At 43.1% G+C, this 19509-nt stretch overlaps 1 protein-coding gene across 1 annotated transcript in view; it reads left to right on the forward strand.

Annotated features, from left to right (window-relative positions):
* Positions 1 to 19509, forward strand: part of LOC137342166 (rasGAP-activating-like protein 1) — a 213856-nt gene that overhangs the window by 143570 nt on the left and 50777 nt on the right. Inside the window, exons 12-15 of the mRNA XM_068005891.1 lie at positions 5440 to 5504; positions 10250 to 10362; positions 15175 to 15367; positions 17922 to 18059. Of these exons, the coding sequence (XP_067861992.1) occupies positions 5440 to 5504; positions 10250 to 10362; positions 15175 to 15367; positions 17922 to 18059 (509 nt within the window). The remainder of the gene's footprint in view (positions 1 to 5439; positions 5505 to 10249; positions 10363 to 15174; positions 15368 to 17921; positions 18060 to 19509) is intronic.

A 19509-nucleotide genomic window follows, 5' to 3' on the forward strand; every position in this document is an offset into this window, starting at 1 on the left:
CACTGAAGAGTGTTCAGTAGCAGGGGCAAGGGGCATTGTAGGCATGGATATCGCTATTGTCTCTCATGGTGATACCAGTCTTGCCCATCCTGTCAAACCTGCGCAAATGACAGTTCATGTGCCAACAACTGGGTAGGACCATACACTGGATCTCGAAGAAGGCCTGGGGCATTGGAACTACGATGTTCAGAGTCTCTTCCCCACTTTACATTGATGGACTTGTAAGGGGTGGGTGGAAGCTCCTCTCCCATAAGGCCATCCCAGAAATTTAGGCACTAGCCAGGACCTGGTTACACTGGGCCCTGTCCCCGTTTCCTGTCGTTCCACGGAAGTTACAGCGGGAATACACTAGAACAGCTGCCAATTGTGGGGGCCACTATATAAATGCATGTTCTTGTTGTTCCTCCTCCTTTTCTCCTCAACCAACACAGCCAAATGCAAGTTAATTCTCATTTATCTCCTTTGCAGTACCTGGGACTTTGCTATGTGCAAATTTGCTGCTATATTTGTCTACATAACAAATACTGCACTTTGAGAGTAATTCATTGGTTATAAAGCACTTTGTGGCTGTGGGTTAGATTTCTGCTTTAGTGACCCAGATGGTCTAACTTTAGGGGTTAAATCTGCTGTAAGTTAGATAACCAAATCTTTACTGAGTTTCTGATTTTCTCCTGCTAACCTATGTTTCCATGCTTTGTAAATATAGCCAAAGTAGCATACTGCACTGTTAATGTTAGAGAAGGTCCCTACTATACACCACTTCTCATCACCCTCTTAACAGTCTGCCAAACCACAGCAAAAATAATAATGGTATGAAATAATTTACATTACAAAAGCTCTACAATTAAAAGTACAAGTGTTTGTACTGCATTAACCTCAACACCACCTCACCTTTCAGTGCTTGTTTTATAGTTATACTCCATTTAAATACATTAATGATGAGCACAACAAGTACCCCAGCCGAGCCATTTTTGGCATCTGTGCAAATGCAGAATCAATGGTCCAGAAATTTGAATGCAGGTGTAAAACGGGTACCTAAGGGTCCAATATGGCGGGCAGCATGCGCACGCTCATTCTGCGCTGGAAGTGCACCATATGCCATATTGGATAGGGCTACTCGGTAGGTGTCCAGGGCACGCATCTGAATAAAGCGTTAGGCCCCTGATTTGTGTCTTCAATGAACCTAACATCTGATTCAGGTCGCTTTGCCAAATTGAACTGCTAATGATTGCAGCACGCACCATGCATGCTGGGGTCAGTTTCCTCAGGCGCTTAGCAGCCAAACCAGAGTTCTTTAATGTGGAGATGCTGGTGATGGACTGGGGTGGACAAATGCAAGGAATCTTACAACAACAGGTTATAGTCCAACAATTTTATTTTAAAATCACAAGCTTTCGGAGATTATCCCCTTCGTCAGGTGAATGAGTGAAAGATTCTCAAATCGCATATCTTATATTAGGCTGGGACACCATCACACCAATCAAAAGGTGTCGTTGGTGTTCAAACGGGCCAGCCACGGAGAACAGTACGTCCCAGTACACTGAATATACATTGTGTCAATTACACAGACAGAGAGAAAGAGACCCAAATGGCAGAGAGAGAGAGAATATTAAAAACAGATAATTTTTTTTCCCTTGCTGGTGGGGTTACGTGTAGCGTGACATGAACCCAAGATCCCGGTTGAGGCCGTCCTCATGGGTGCGGAACTTGGCTATCAACTTCTGCTCGACGAATTTGCGTTGTCGTGTGTCTCGAAGGCCGCCTTGGAGAACGCTGACCCGAAGATCGGTGGCTGAATGTCCTTGACTGCTAAAGTGTTCCCCGACTGGAAGGGAACCCTCCTGTCTGGCGAATGTTCCGCAGTGTCCATTCATCCGTTGTCGCAGCGTCTGCATGGTCTCGCAAATGTACCATGCATCCTTTCCTGCAACGTATGAGGTAGACAACGTTGGCCAAGTCACAGGAGTATGAACTATGTACCTGGTGGGTGGTGTCCTCTCGTGTGATGGTGGTATCCGTGTCGATGATCTGGCATGTCTTGCAGAGGTTGCCATGGCAGGGTTGTGTGGTGTCGTGGATGCTGTTCTCCTGAAAGCTGGGTGATTTGCTGCGAACAATGGTTTGTTTGAGGTTGGGTGGCTGTTTAAAGGCGAGTAGTGGAGGTGTGGGGATGGCCATAGCGAGGTGTTCGTCATCATTGATGACATGTTGAAGGCTGCGGAGAACATGGCGTAGTTTCTCCGCTCCGGGGACGTACTGGACGACGAAGGGCACTCTGTTGGTTGCGTCCCGCGTTTGTCTTCTGAGGAGGTCCATGCGATTCTTCGCTGTGGCCCGTTGGAACTGTCGATCGACAAGTTGAGCGTCATGTCCCGTTCTTATGAAGGCGTCTTTCAGCGTCTGTGGGTGTCCATCGCGTTCCTCCTCGTCTGAGCAGATCCTGTGTATTCGTAGGGCCTGTCCATAGGGGATGGCCTCTTTGACGTGGTTGGGGTGGAAGCTGGAAAAGTGGAGCATCGTGAGGTTGTCCGTGGGCTTGCGGTAGAGTGAGGTGCTGAGGTGCCCGTCTTTGATGGAGATTTGTGTGTCCAAGAAAGAAACTGATTCTGAGGAGTAGTCCATGGTGAGTTTGATGGTGGGATGGAACTTGTTGATGTTATCGTGTCGTCTATTCAGTGATTCTTCGCCGTGGGTCCATAGGAAGAAAATGTCGTCGATGTATCTGGTGTATAGCATTGGTTGGAGGTCCTGTGCAGTGAAGAAGTCGTGCTCGAACTTGTGCATGAAAATGTTGGCGTATCGGGGTGCGAATTTTGTCCCCATGGCTGTTCCGTGTGTTTGGGTAAAGAACTGGTTATCGAAGGTGAAGACATTGTGATCCAGGATGAAGCGGATGAGTTGTAGGATGGCGTCTGGAGATTGGCTGTTGTTGGTGTTGAGTACTGAGGCTGTTGCAGCGATGCCGTCATCGTGGGGGATACTGGTGTAGAGTGCCGAGACGTCCATCGTGGTGAGAAGTGTTCCTGGTTCAACTGGTCCGTGAGTGCTGAGTTTTTTTAGGAAGTCTGTAGTGTCGCGACAGAAGCTGGGGGTTCCCTGTACGATGGGTTTCAGGATGCCCTCGACGTATCCAGAGAGGTTCTCACACAGGGTTCCGTTGCCTGATATGATAGGACGTCCGGGTGTGTTGGCTTTGTGTATCTTTGGGAGGCAGTAGAAGTCTCCCACGCGGAGTTCTTTAAAGGGACCACTGGAGGCTGCCACCCAAAAGGTAAGTTTTAAAAGTTTTTTACTTCCATTAAAGCCGCGGGCTGCTGCCGGCCACACACTGGCCCCTCCTTCCAATTGCCTCCCTTCCCCCGGACTCTCCTGAAAACCTCGGCTGGAGTCCGAGCGGGCCAATCTTGCTGCCCCCCCGAGACCGGCAAGCTGCCCCTGGGGCCGGGAATGGTGCCCGCAAATCACCAGTACTATCCTAATGCGGCCGGTGGACCAATTTGCTCCGGTCCTGCCACCGGCTTTACTCGGTGTGTGCACTGGGATTGTGCTCCGATTCGGGTGTGATCCAATGTCTAAGCCCATGTGTCATAAAGCCAATGTTGCCTAAAGCTTCAATGTGTCTTGGTTCACTTCAGAAGACAGTTTGCACAGCCTTGTAAAAAAAAATTGGGTGAGTATTAGCATCGGATAAGATTCAAAACTAATTTAAGCACCATGGACACTCAATGTTGATACACTTTTGTGAAGCTACTGATCAATGTGTGAGTGCTCACTGGAAGCAATCCTTTTTCTAGTTATGTAAGATGACACTAGCCAACTAAAAGCTCTCCTGCATTAGGTATAGTATGGGCCAAAGTTCACCAGTGATTCTAGATTTCCTTCAAAAACTGAATTAGAAAGCTGGAAGGAGAAATATCTTACAAAGTGTCCATATCCCCTTATAGAAAGGCTCAGATTTTCCCATTGGTGGGCGGCAATTTCTTTTTTGCCTGTGAATTTTCCCCCTATCAAGCCCGTACCAATCTGGTTAACCAAATTAATGGTCGTAAACTATGACAGCCTTGCATTTTATCCATTACTGTCTCAATGTGTGTTTATAATAAAGCAGAGGTATTGCTTGTGGAGTCCTCTCACAGCTAAGACAAAATACTCTGGTTGGCTCTTTTTTAAAAGGCGGCTCCCAGAATTTTTATATTGTTAAAATGGTAAAAGGGATACGCCCAGCCGCTGGCTTCTACGGTATAGTAGAAATTTACAGGGGAATTTTAACTCCCCGATCAGCGGGAAAGGAGCGGGGGAACTGATAAAATGGAACTGCCTCATTTCCCGCCGATCTGCAATTTTAACACTGCTGGTTTTGGTGGTGGTCGAGGCTTCCACCATACTCCAGCGGGAGCCTCATTAACAAATGGGAACACAATGGAATTTTAACCTGCTCCTGAGTGGAGCACCCACTGCCACCACCCTGTCAGGTGAAGCTGTTGGGAAGCCAGCAAAGTCACTGAAAGTAACTTTAAAAAATTTTCCTCGGTGGGGCCTGAAGGAGTGGGAGTGCTCCTTTTGTGCTTCACAAGAAAAATCCAGGCCTCTGCTATCCCAGGATAGCCTTACCCCCCCCAAAACGCCCAACCGCAAGACCCTCGCAAAACCCTCCATCCGGGATTTACCTTGCTGTTGGCAGCCTCCTGATGCTGTCAGGTCACCCGATCTTTGTCCTCCCTCATGGGCCAGCTGCCGCTTTCTGCTGGAAACAGCCAAGCAGCTGACCGGTGGCATTCAAATAAGGTGCCGATTGTTAAAATCTTCTGGGCTTCCCCTGCAAAGGACTGCTGTCCGCTCCCATCGGGAGTTAAAATCGACCCTTTAGATATTGGATTGCTTAATTCATTCATCATTGCATTCATCACATGCTCAGCCCTAGGGGTCCCAGGCTTATGGGCACTGAATTAAGAGTAGGTTTGTGTGGATTGATAATCACCAGAAACTAGTCTGAAGTTGTTATCTCTTGTTGCCCAGATCATCCAAAGCTGTAGTCATACAGGCTAGGGACATAAATGTCATCCTCACTTTTTTTTTGCTGTAATGGAGGGAAGTTTAATCAAACTGGCAGTGCTAACAACATGTTTGACTCAGAAGTTGCTGTAATTATCATTGTGGAGGTGTTTGGCATAATTCATAGTTAATTATTAATTACATGCTCTCGAAAGGTGCTGAGATTTTTTTGTTTCTAAATCAGTCGTTTGGGATTAGCTGTACTGATTTATACTGCTCAAGAATTGGATCTATTCCCATTCAATGTGGTCCACAGACCAGAAATAATAAAGAAATATTCACTTCTTTTAAGAAATAAGTAAAAAGGCAGTCTGCTGTGTGTTTGTAAAGTTCAGTACTTAGTTGCACCAAGCATTATTCAGTAATCAGTTTTTATTTTTCATACAGCTGATCCAAACACACTTTTCAGATCCAATTCCTTGGCTTCCAAGGCTATGGAACAGTTTATGAAGGTAAGTGGTTTCACTTTCTCAAACGATACTCTTTTAATGTTTCCATGTTGTCCTTGCAAACTTGAGTTCATTTTGCGATGCTACAATGAATGATCCAACTATTGAGTCCCAAACACTTTTAAAATTGCCCTTTTAATTTACTTTCTTGTATTGTTATTGTTATCGTCTGCAAGCTGCTAGTTTGAAAAAAATCAGCAAATCATTAGGAATCCTGGAAGTTAATTTCTCATCCCGAGTTCAGTCCCAATCACTCTCATCTGGAAGGAATAACATGTTCTTTCTTTTCTTATTGTGAGATTGAATTACTAGCTAATCTAACACTGGAGGGAATTAGTTTCCCCTCAGTCTCAGATTGCCAATAGAGTCAGGAAAAGCAGTGGAACAAAGGTCACCAGTTTTCCTGAATGAAGCATCCAAAGGGAATAATATGCTCCCCGATTCCTTGCCTAAGTGGAACCAAGCCCTTAGCTTGCAGACAAAGACATAGTCTAGGCTTTAGTCAGGAAGATTTACCAGTGGTTTGGAGGAACATGCAATATAAATCATGCAGCAAAGCTACAATCCTCACTTCTCTTTATCTGCAGTCTACAGATGGTAGGTGTACTGAAAAAATTAGCAGAACTCAAGGTGGATAATTCACTTGGCCCTGATGGGATGCACATGAGGGCTGTTGAAGGAGATCAGAGAGGAGATAGCAGAGGCTCTGACCATTTTTTAATCCTTCTTAAATATTACAAATGTTGCTAGGGAATTGGGGGGTAGCCAATGTAGCACCTCTGTTTAATAAGAGAGAGAGGGATAAACTGAGTAACTATAGACCAATTAGTCTAACATCAGCTGTGGGCAAACTATAATTTGAGATCAAATTAATGAGCACATAGAAATGTTTGGGTTAATCGAGGACAGTCAGCATGGATTTATTAAAAGCAATTTGTGTTTGACAAATTTAATGCATTTTTTTAAAGAGGTGACTGATGCATCGTAGATTCTTATGCAAAGAATGAGGCTATTTGGCCCATCGTGCCTGTGCATTGTATCTTTGAAAGTAAAAATGGATAAATATTTGAAGTGGATGATGATACACGGCTATGGGGAGAGTGCAGGGCAGTGGGATTAGTTTTGGATTGCTCGAGCAAAGAGCTGGCACAGACCCAATGGGCCGAATGACCAACTCCTTTGTTATAACTTCCATGGGTCTACACTTCTATTGAAAATGGGAGAGACTTGGTTAGAGTGTGGATATCCGGGCTCCTGGTTTAAAAAAAGGTCTCTGACAGCAAAGGAAGATCACAATTAGAGGTGGCATGCAGTCATCTAATAGAGCAGCCTTGATTCAGGTTGGAGGCAATGCTGTTTTATTTACAACACCCATATTTAATATGAAAGTATTGACTCTCATGCAAAAACCTGAACTGAACATTAGCTTGCAGGAGACACGTGTGAATAGATGTGGTTTTGGTTTTTGAGGTGTTCTACCAGCTAAGAACTAATGAAAATCATCACACCTCCAGTTTGACCTGCACCACCCAATTCTGGTACTTCAACTCCTGGGCACAGCAGTGTCATATCAGCACCTTAGCTGTACTGATACTTGATCACTTCTACATTCATACCTATGTAATCTATTGTCAGAATAGAGTTGTTTTTATATTGAGCTAAGTACTGTTGCTACCACCACTAGTTTCTGATGTGCAGCCTCATGAAGTCTCCTGCGACCCTCAAGAAAAGTTGTTAGATTAGCTAAAACCAGCTAGGGTTGGAGAACCCCTGGCTGTGTCAGTCTTAGCGAATCTGGCAAGTTTACTTTGGGGTTGCCCTGGTGCTGCAGGATCTTTATGTCAGAAGTCAGCGGCACTAGCACAGGTCTTGCACAATATAAAAGCAGCTTAAGATTGCATGATTAGAATTGGAAGCAATTACCCCAGTAAAATGTCATATTTGAGAGGATTCAGATCTAACCATGATTCACCTTTCATTTGATATGCAACAGCTATTTTCAGATGGGATAAGTATTATTCCTTACCCATGAGACATGGCCTGTGGATAACGGTAACGTCATAGAATGGATTTTTATTCTTTAGAGCTCAACGTTCAAAGGACGGACTCATCAGTCAGGCTTTAAAAACTTGTAATTGTGAAAATATATATTAGGCTGATATTTGTTGTGTAGCTGTTAAGATGTTACAGATTTGCACTTAATATTTAATTTCAGTTGTTAAAATGCTTAATTTTTTTAAAGTTGGGCAACACAGATTTGTACAGGTGGCATTTTCAGACTTGCAGGGCTGTTCCTGGAGAATTATGTCCTATCTCCACCCCCACATGATATTTCAAAAGTGAATGTTTCTCACAAGTCACAGCGATGGCACAGAATATGTTCCACACTTTTTTCAGTGCTGTAAACTTTTCTGAAGTGTAAATGAAGAACAGAATTTCACAGATATCTAATATTTTCAGGCCATAATGTTCCCCATTTGTGGTTTAAAGAAAACACTCTCATGTTACTGTAAAAACAGTTTTCAGTGTTCCTGTTATCTTGAGCAAATCTGGAGAGTTCCACTACCATGTCCTTGGATCAGCATATGGTGATAATACACTGAAAGCAGAGAGTATAAGAGTGCTATAATTAATGTCCTTAGGGACGATTGTGTGGCTAGGAAACACTCTTCGTAATATTGAGTCTCCTGACTTGGTGTAAAACAATCTTTAATATTTGTCTTTTATGTCACTTTCATCTCAGGAAACCACACGACTGGTTAGCTTGGGTCATTGATTTAAATTACTAATGGCTTTATCACTATAGATAACAGAATTTGCTTTGTCCAGAACAAGCTAATGGTGTATCCACTATTTTGTCTGGTAACATTTAGATGGAGTGGAACAATACGCACAAAAACATATCTTCACTTCTGGCTTAGCGTCCATTTTATTTTTGCTTACTTACACCTCTGTGACGAGCTTTGGGATGTTTTTCTATATTAAAGGTGCTATATAAATAAAAATTGTTGTTGGATACTGTGTTTAATTGAATTTCAGCAGGATCAATTGTTCATTCATTTAGGAGATCCTCTACAAGCCACTGCATATCTTAATTATAAACATGAGTCATTTCTGTATTTTAACTGGAAAAGGCAGTATTGAGGATTTCCAGAATGGTCAGTTCAATATCAATTAGGTTAAAAATAGGACAGTGAAAAAATATCACCAATGTTCTGGCCATTGATTCAGTCAGGAAATTTGCACTTGATCTCCTAATTTGAGGGATAAAATATGATAAGAGACATTGATACTGAGAGTGATACAAGAGGATGAAATTTGGACTCATGGGGCATGATTTTGACCACGAGCCGGGAAGGGGGCGGGGGGATCGAATTGCAGACAGGAAACCTGGAAGTACGGGTTTCCCGGACGTCCGTACGATTTTGACGTGAGGACTTCTTTTATTTTCTTTTGTCGGTTTGCCACCCGACTGGCAAACAGGCCGGTCGGTCTCAGTTGGATGGGAGAGCAGCCAGGGAGAGGACGTGAAAAGGTAAGTCTTCAGGTAAGTCTTTGATTGTATGGATGGAGGGGGGGGGGGCATGAGAGCATCGATGGGCATGGGGTACCGATGGGCATGGGTAGGCATAGGGGCACTGGGTGGGCATGGGGGCAACGATGGGCACGGGGGTCACAGGGGAGTCAGTCATGGGGGGAAGGGATCGGGGGTCAGTCACGGGGGAGGGGGTCAGGATCAGGGGTCATCGCAGGGGTCTGCGATTGTTGGGGGGGATCGGAGATCAGGGGGGTGTCCGCGAATGTTGGTGGGGAGGGGTCACTGCAGGTGGGCTTGTTGTGCCTGGGGGAAGCACTCCTGCTCCTCCTGGCCCACAAGCTGTGCCAGAAAGGCACTTACTTGCAGTTTCGGGCCTTCTCGCCTCCTTTCGCGTAACGTGAAGGAGAAGGCCCGGGAATCCCAACCCCTAGGGGTTGAAATTACAAAACCTGCAAAAATAGAGGCCCGCAGCCTCCTTGAAAGGTTTTAGTGACCAACCCATCTCCTGGGATCGGGTTGGTTGCCCACTCCTCATCCCACCCTGGTGAAAACAGGAAATGGGCGGGTCTGAAATTGTTGCGATTTTCAATGCCCCCTTGCCCCAAACTTACCCGTTTGTTCACTGTTAAAATTCTGCCCATGAACCTTCTGTTTATACATTTAAGACATTTCTTATGGAGGGTAATTGGCCCATTATTTTTTGTTTAATTTGTTTATATTGTGCTGTTATATTGTTTATATGGCCAAATGTTTTATGTTTCATATCTCCTATCTTAATTGTAAATAAGTATGTTAGTCATTGTACTTTATCTGAGCTCCATAGATACACTATCATACTCATTTCATATTGTATCAGGAAATTGTGCTTAATCCTCTAGATAGCAAAGATAACTGATAAATTCTTGGATCATGCAATTCTGCAAGGGGAGAGTACAACAAAAAAATGTACCTTGTGTTTTGTAGGGGACAAGGTCCACTGGCTGGAACCATTATGAAACTGTTGAGAAAGAAAACTGATCTATAAAAACCTAAAATTGGAAAAGTCTTTATGGCAATAACCAAAAATAAAGAAAATTATGGTGTATTATTTTCTTCTATAATAGGGCAAAGTCCTTCCCTAGATTTTTCTTCCTCTAAAGTAAATCACCTATTATATTACAAAATGTTTGTGCTGCACACTGATTTGGATGATGGTTCTCATTTCTTGCAGCTGGTCGCAATGCCATATTTACACGAGGTGCTTAGGCAAGTTATTAACCGCATTTTTGATGAAAAGAAATACATTGAACTGGATCCTTGTAAAATTGACCTTAACAAAACGAGGTACGACTCAGTTACTCCTGTGTTCTTACGTGATTTACCTACTCACCTTTCTCCTGTTTTCTTCCTTTGATTTCCTTAATCATCAGCTTTTTAAAGAAGCCTGGTTCGCCATAAAATGTACAAAAATCAAAAAACGACAGATGCTGGGAATCAAACACTCGGCAGGCCAGGCAATATTGTTTCAGGTGCAGACTGTTTTTTGTCAAAATTGGAAGATGAACAGCATTTATAAAGGAACAGACCAAAGGGAAGGGGGAGGGAACACATGAACGAACACACACACACACACACACACACACACACACACGAGACAATAAATAGAAAAATGCTTATGCAAAACAGGAGAAGCTTAAATGGCAGGAGTGATATCAGTATGAGGCAATGGAAGGTATATTGAGAGAAATCAAAGAAATAGAAGACATATGTGAGACACAGAGAAAGGGTTGCCAACCCTACCGGATTGTTCTGGAATCTCCAGGGATGAAAGATTAATCTCCCAGGCACTGCTGCAAGCAACCCAGGAAAAAATAGGGAAGTAGAGTAAATGAGCAACGCCAGCGCACCAATGAGAGGAGGCGGAGCTTTGACAGGTGGACATGAAGGTCAGTGGGCATGGGGCTAGCGGGTTAGGCTGCGCTGGAGCCTGTGTGAGCACTGTAACCAGTAAAATCCCCAAATAATAGCTGTTTGTATTTTGGCTGCAACAGTAGCCATCTTGCGATAAGATCTAACAACATGTGAACCTGCACAATGAATGTTCTTTTGTGAAGATTTTCCAGTTTGGAATATATTGCCTATTTGCACTGATAGGATTGGCCTTTGTAAAAATGCAGAGTGAAATCAAGTAGAAGTACAAAAATGATGCAACATCAGGTAGGTAATGTTAACAGAGTACAACAGATCCCTATATCCTCTGCAGATCTTTCAATGCCAATTGTATTTAACCCTTAAACTTTCATTCATCACAAAACATGTTGGGGTAATTTTGGCTTTGTGCGATGGTGTAAAACAGCCAAGATCGAATCAAACGCTCATTGTACATCTCTCCCGATTTTCATTTCTAATAGTGAGGTCACCACAGCATGCCTTATTTTCTCCAATTAATTTTCTCCCTTCCCGTCTTCAGTTGAAGATGTTGGTTATTGCGTTCAATGGGTGTTGGGTTGTCCGCTAGTCATTCAATATTTCTATGTGAATTCCCAAGACCCAGTCCAGCCCTGCCAATGAGCAGGCTTGGCTCCTGCTCTGCTCGTCGCCAACCAGTTATGGCAAGGGGACCTAAAACAGGCATTGGGCTCCTCATTTACATATGTAAGCAGCCTGTTGCCTGTTTTAGGTGGCTGCCAGGGTCGCCTGAAAAACAGGCCTGACAAATTTAGGTTGTTCCGCTGCTAAATTTGTTATCGTTGAGCCCGTTTTACGCCCGACAAATGGGCGCAATGCTTACCAATTTCTATTCCATTAACTCCTGTTAAAATAGTGGTCAAACAAATGAACTAAACATCCATACGCTAAGATAGAAAACAGTAATTTCTAAGCCACAATGGTCAAAAGATTAGCACTTTAATGTAAAGATGGAAGTCTTTGTGAGCTTTTGCTGATACAATAATGTGTTTGTCTTGCGAGACTGGGTAATTGACATTTAACTATGCAGCTTCACAAATATCCTGTAGTTAAGCCTATTACTTCCACATGAACTTAATAATCAGCATAAATAACTCATGACGCACATTTTTTCCTAATGTTTTGTCAAGTTACAAATTACACAAGTCTCTGTGGCTGACTTCAGAAAACATAACGAATGAAAATGTGTTTAATAGGCTTGATCCAAAACAAAGATCTTCCTTAAAAGGCAAAAATGTCAAGAGGTTAATTACTCTAAGAGCAGAATATTTTTGGTGCAACTAATAAAAAAACTGCTTAATAGGCAGCCATTTACTCATGTACAACTGACACTTTGTGGTTGCTAAGTTACGACCCAATATTAAAGCTGAGGTAGATCCTAGCCTTCTGCTGTACACTTGTGATGCAGACTGAATACCATGCAACATACTAATCTGACTGTGGATTTGAAATATATGATTGATTGAATGCTGAATGTCTGGTTTTGTTTGTTGAGTATTTTGTGTTTAAATGATTTAGTAGGAAAGCCTGAGTTTGTTCCCAAATTCATGCTGTTTATAAGAGCTGTACCTGGACCTCACCTATCAGTGCACGTGGTGTATCTTGAAGAAACATCACTACGTAAAATTCGAGAGCAGCGAATTCCTTGAAGTTCTACAGAATAAAAATAAAAGGCAAACCACTGCCGATGCTGGAAATTTGAAACAAATAAAGCAAAAAAAAATACGCTGGAAACATTCAGCAGGTCAGTCAGCACCTGTGAAGAGAACAGACAAGTTAAGGAGGTAGATTTTAACTATCTGGTGGCTGACCGATGGATCATGCAGGCTGGCCACCCCAGTAGTTCCAGCGGAGAGCCGGATCTCATTATCATGCCGGCTCCAGGCCCATGCAATATCACGTGGCCTGGAGGTCAACCCAGCTAGCCCAGGGTGGTATCAACCCATGTTATTCTTGAGGATGCCGGAGGAGCATTCCTGCACCTCCTGACCCCCCTAAAGTGATTTCAAACTTTCCATTTTTGGCCCTCTTTGACTGTAGGACCGGGGTGCCCTGTCGGGGGAAGGGTAAGGTCAGGAGTTCTCAATCCTGATCATTATTTGGTGACTCCTGCTGGAAAAGTGCAGATATGTGGACAGGATCAGACTCGTTGGCCCCGATATTTATGGGGAGGTGCGGAGAGAGCTGGGATTAGATGTAGCAGCCGGGAAACCCGGAAGTACAGATTTCCCGGAGATCTTGCCGAATTTAACAGAGGGAGGGAAAGATCGTGGGTCGGGGTAGGGGGTGGGGGGGGGGCATGGATAGATTGGGGAGGGTGGGGGGGGGGGTGTTTGATCGGTCGAGGGCTGGAGAGATTGGGAGGGGTTTCGTGGAAAGATCATCGGGGTCCAATCGCGGGGAGGGGAGGTCCAATCGCGGGGAGGGGAGTTCCGACCGCGGTGGGGGAGTCCAATCACGTGGAGTGGGAAACAGGATACTTGGGAGGCTGGGGGGAAGCACTCCTGCTCTTCTTGGCCCACAAAGAGTGCTGGAAAGGCACTTACCTGCTGGATCCAGCCGTTTCTTCTCAGCTGCCGGGTTTCCTAAGCCTTGGGAAACCCGGCCCGAAGGCGTTAAATTTAAAACACAGCTAAAATTTGAGGCACGCAGCCTCATTAAAATATTTAAATTAGGGACCCTCCCCGGAGCGCAGGTTAGTCGCCCGCCCCCCAAACCCTCCGGAAGTGGGCGCCTGCCCTGGGGTTAAAATTCCCCCCATTGTGATATCATCCCTTACATTTATATAGCTCCTTTCTTATCCTCAGGATGTCCCAAAGTACTTTATGGCTGATGAACTACTAATGGATCACTGTTGAATAGCCTGCTAGAACTCACTGGCAAGGCTCACACACGAAGAATGGCTTCTTGGGTAAGGTAGCAGAGGGCTACTGGCACCTAGGAAGCTGTACATTAAAGTATCTCGCAAGTAGCCTGACAGACTACAAATCAGGGTTTATCAAAAGGCCGATAAAAACAGAACAAAAGGACACAATGGCATGCTTTACCGAAGACAATAAAAGGGTACTTAGCCTTGCTAAACAAACCTATAATTAAGGATGATAATTGTCAATTTATACACTACATGCTCTTTGAAAGTTTGGTATATTGTGTAAACAGCAGAGGGATAATAACTTGTATTCCATATATCTGTTTGTATATCGTAACATTTTCTTTACCTTTGAATTATTGCCATACACTGTGTCAATGTTTAGTTAACTACTACATCGCCATAATTTTCTTGGCTCATCTTATTTGATGGTATACAAATCATGTTTGCTATTTTAGAATTGATCTATTATTACTTTCATTTCTCAGTATTTAATTGTATTTGATTTTTTTTCCTGTCCAGATTCTGAATTTAGTTTTCAGCTCTTCTGAATGTCCATGTTTTGCTGTACAACTTGATATCATCTGTAAACATAGACTGACAGTTCACTTTGGTATCTTCACCTGGATTCTATTATGGAAGCAAAGGATTCAGTAATGAATTATCAAAATGTTGTTATTTCTTTTGTTTTTTGAATTAACAGTAAACTCCCTCTTTTTATGTGACGATTTCCCTCTTTCGTACGTCTGGGACTTCCCCTGCAACATGTCATCTCCATCCAAGAGAATGTGTCTAGGTTCTGCCTTTATGAAATTGGATGCTAGTGGTGAGAGTGAGTGAGTGGCCTGTACTGACTCTCCCTACAGCTTTTTATCCTTCCCTGTGGCACATTCCTTTGTTGTGTTCCTGTAGAAACCAGCCTGAGCTCAGGACCTGAGTATTTGATCTTTCACATACTCAGGTCCTGTGCTCTCTCATGTTTATATGGGAATGCACAGCTCAATGTCCTACCGCTTCACCTTGTGGTGAGCTGGAACCCCAATTCACTATATTAATTTGCTCACATATCAAAGTTGTAACATATGAAGTTTATTTTTTCATGAGAGTAAGTAATTTGTTTTTCTCCTCTGATTGCAGTATTTAAATACTAAAAAAACAGATGGAACAAATGTCCTTAACATAGTACAGTCAAGTTGAACCATATATGAACCTGTGGAACACAATCAAATTAAATTAATATTTCTACTAAACTACGAATGAGGAGAAGATAAATGGAGGATACGTATACTGACCTAATCTTTCTTTTATTGATCCAAAAGGAGGATATCTTTCAAAGGGAGTCTTTCAGAAGCCAGCGTGCGAGAATGTAGTCAAGAGCTTTTAAAATCTTACCTGTCTGATGTGATGGATGCAATTGTGGGTTCAGTGGAGCAGTGCCCTTCCGTTATGAGAGTAGCTTTCAAACAGTTGCACAAGCGAGTGGAGGAGCAATTTCCTGAAGCAGACAATGAGGTGAGTGCCAGTGAGTGTGTAATTATGAGGGAATCGCACCCCTTGAGCCCATCCTGTGTGACTTCACGAGATGGTTCGATAACATTAATAAATGAAACTGAAATTAAAATTGCACCAAAGCTCAAAAAACACTTGGCTGAGAAAATAGCACTCAACTACTGACCTGTGGGCAATTCTTGCAGTGCTAACGGAAACCTTCTCCCTATCAATTTGAGCTGACTTCTTGAACAAATTCCACCCATCTTATTGATTCCCCCTGTGTCGAACACCACTCCCCATCTGAGAAGGCTACCAGGTAACCTGATCCCAGGTCTCATCTAATATCCATTACTAGCCCAAACCAGGCACCAGAAAGTGTATAAGAGGAGTGACTTGGCTAGCCATTTCCCCGCTTTGGGGCTACCACCCTCTGTTCAGTGTCTCCCCCCCCACCCTCATTCTCACATGTGTGATCAGTAGTTTGAGATTAAAGAATCACAGCTGCAGGCTCAGTGGCCTCAGAGCATTGCATCATCCTGTGGCATAGAACTGAGAAACAAAATGCAAAACCTATCCCGCATCGCCAGTTTTATGCTCCAGCGGTAAGTCGAAAATTACCCCCAGTGTTTCTCTGTGGTCTACATTTGTTCCTCAAGATAGTTCAGCCACTGCAGGCAGTAGATAGTAACAGGACATCTGCAGCAGAGCAGATACTGAACAGAAGCAAGGTGACCCGATCAAAAATTATTATTCCGTTCAAATCCCCCAGTATAACAAAACCCCAGTGAATATCGGGGTATAAATTTTTGCTTGACTTACTGCATGAGAACCTTACTTTAAGAATGGTTTCATCTTGAATGGTACTGCTGAACCTCTCAAGATTCCACAATGTTTTATATATTTCAGTATATTGTTTTAAGAGCCAGATGCGCTGATGGTCTTTTCTGGCCCCATAGACCCCTATATACTTTTCCATTCATCACACTGCAGCATTGAATTCTAGATAGACTTCACGGGATGTACCTTGCACACAAACTGTAATATTTTTATTGTGAATATGTGGCTACTCGGTGTTGCTGCTGAGGAATGCAAATACCAACACCAGTGGAACAAACCCTCACCTGCTACTCTGAGAGTTTAGCTTTTAATTCATCACTTGATAAAGAACAGAGTCATCCACCAGTTTAAACAACAGCAATTTGAATTTATGTAGCGCCTTTAATGTTGCAAATTTCCGAAAGCGCTTCATAGAGGAGGCCATTGAGGATATGGGTGATGGGAGGGTGCGACTTATATGAGATAAGATGTGGCTGGCTCAGTTTTGGACAAGTTGGAGTTTGTGAAGAGTGGAGCTCGTGAGGCTGGTGAAGAGGGTGTGAGAGAAGCCTGGAGGTAGTGAAAGTGTGGATAAGGGTTTCAGTGGCGGTGGGGTGAGGCGAGGGCGGAGATGGGCAGTGTGGCAGAGGTGGAAATAGATGGGCTCAGTGATGGGTAGGATATGGAGTCTGAAGCTCAGCTCAGGGTCAAGTAAGGCACTGAGGTTACACGGCACTGATTTCATTCTGATTGAACAGCCAGGAAGGGGGAGAGTTACTGAAAGGTAAATGGAAGCAAGCGTAAATTTGAATAACATTAAAAAAAATTGTCTTTTGGAAAAATGAGCTTCTGTAGTCTGTGTGTATGTTTGGAAAAAAGTTCTTGCAGCATTAAATTTATAAAATGATTTTGGTTTTGACACTTTGGAATGACTCATCAATTTCTGCAGTCACTGCACAAACACTGCGGGGAGGGTGTTCAGATAACCCAATGACTAACGGAACAACTTTCACTGTCATAAACCATCTGTGAAAATGATTTTATAAACATTGTGTTTCTGATGCTGAATAATAGAAGGTGTACTGAACTACAGAACATTTGGGAAATTGACAGTATCCTTTAAAAGCTAAGAAACTGTAATCTTTTTGTATTCCTATTGTAATGCTGAAATACTGCTGGAGCATATTAATGGCTCAGCATGAACTCACACAGTGTGAGTAGTGATAGCCTGTCCCAGGGTTGTCTTCACATCTCATTAATTTATGCTGATATATAATTAAATATACTCTTGAAAAGCAAAAAAATTGCAGGGCTATGGGGAAAGAACAGGGGAGTGGGACTAATTGGACAGCACTTTCAAATAGCTGGCACAGGCACGATGAGCCGAATGGTCTCATTCTGTGCGCTACGATTCTGATATATATATCAACACTTCTATGTCTGCTTTGTCTAACAAGATGGAAAATGCAAAATGCTAGTATGTAAACATACTGGAGTTCTAATGGGAATGTGGTTTCTAACTTGTTAATGTACAAATGAGGGATCAAAATATAATTTTTTCATGAAAAAGCACATTGACATTTGGTACTGAGTGCTAGAAATCTGATTCATGCAATCTGAGTGGGATCAGAGGGTAACCCGAGTCCAAGGGTTAGTTGGATATTTATAGGGCAGGGAGTAGGCTTATGTGTTCAATAGTTTCACTAAGTGTAGTCTGTGATTATAGTAGTCATTGGTTTTGTGTTCATTTTGCTTTTAGGATGTCAAGTACTTGGCTATTAGTGGTTTCCTCTTTCTGAGGTTTTTTGCCCCAGCTATTTTAACGCCCAAACTCTTCAGCCTACGAGATCATCATGCAGATACGAGAACGGGGAGGACGCTGCTGCTTTTGGCAAAGGTAACTTTTGCATGCTATTCAGTGTGGAGCAGCAGATAAATGCAAATGCACAGCCTGACCATATTGCCAATGGTGAGAGCACAGTGATTGAGTGACCCAGGACACCACAATGTAAACCACTATGTTCAGGGTTTTCAGTGAAACCTTAGGAAGGGAAGATAGAGTGGGGACTGATGATAGCGTGTACTGTGGTTCTTTTGTATGTCCACCACATGTGGGATTTAATACATTCGATAGGACAATTCAATCCAATGAAAATAAGAACAAAAATTGCTGGTTCAGAATGGAGGAAATGTTCAGCAGAAATGATCACCTGATCTGCATTTGGTTTCCCCAATGTTTTTCTTTCATTCTCAGCAGTGACGGTGTTGGGGCGGGGGCAGCGATGCTGAAAAAGCAGCATTTATGGCCCATCCCTAGTTGCCCTGAGAAGGTCTTTTCTTGAAGCAATTGTGTTACAACGAAATGGCTTGCTAGGGCACTTCAGAGGGCATTAAGAATCAACCACATTGTGTGGGACTGGAATCACATACAGGCCAGACTCAGTAGGGTTCTCTTCCCCAAGGATATTAGCGAACCAGTTGGGTTTTTACAAAAATTTGATGGCCTTCATGTTAATTTTCTGGTGTCAGTCCACAAATTAGCACGTTTATTGAATTCAGTTGCATATGTTGCCATGGTGGGATTTGAATTCATGTTCTCTGAGTTACTGGTCTATGACCATAACCATTACACCACCATAGAGGAGATTACTCGATCAGTGGAAAATACAGTATACTAGATTGGAGGAAGTACACATAATTGCTGTTTCACATGGAAAGTGTTTGGGACCCCGGACAATAGTATGGGAAGAAGTGAATGGACAGATGCCGCAGTCCCTCCAGAAAGCAGGGAGGGTATGGCATGGACCACTTACACTATTTGCTGTTCACACATTCTCTACGTTGGGGAGACCTGAACCAGCTCCTTGTTGAGTGCCTGCACACCTGCTGTGTGTTTCCAGCATTTTCTGTTTTTATTTCAGATTTCTAGCATTTGCAGTTTTTATTTCTTTATTTATACTCCAACAGAACTTTCATAGTGACTTTATTAATCATTCAACAGGAGTTTCTCTCCACTGATAAACTTCGAATGTGATATCTGTAAGTCTATTTATTTTATAATCCAATGGTATGGGATTTCATTCTGGTTGAAAGAATTAGGCTATAACGGTATTCTGTTTTCGATGATATATTTGGCTTCAGATCAGAGATTCTGCCAGAACCACCATTTCAACATTTCCTTTGCCCAGCTACTAACAAATGCCAGACCTCATTATGCATGCAGTCGGTTTCTAGTGTTACACCAGATCATGTACACAAAGAATGCACTCAAATAATTCAGTCCTTGCCATCAATCTTCAGTTAAATGGTTCAGTACCAAACTGGGTTTATTTCTTCCTGCATGGATT

Source organism: Heptranchias perlo, chromosome 25 (assembly GCF_035084215.1).
Source record: "Heptranchias perlo isolate sHepPer1 chromosome 25, sHepPer1.hap1, whole genome shotgun sequence".
In the NCBI taxonomy this organism is placed as follows: Eukaryota; Metazoa; Chordata; class Chondrichthyes; order Hexanchiformes; family Hexanchidae; genus Heptranchias; species Heptranchias perlo.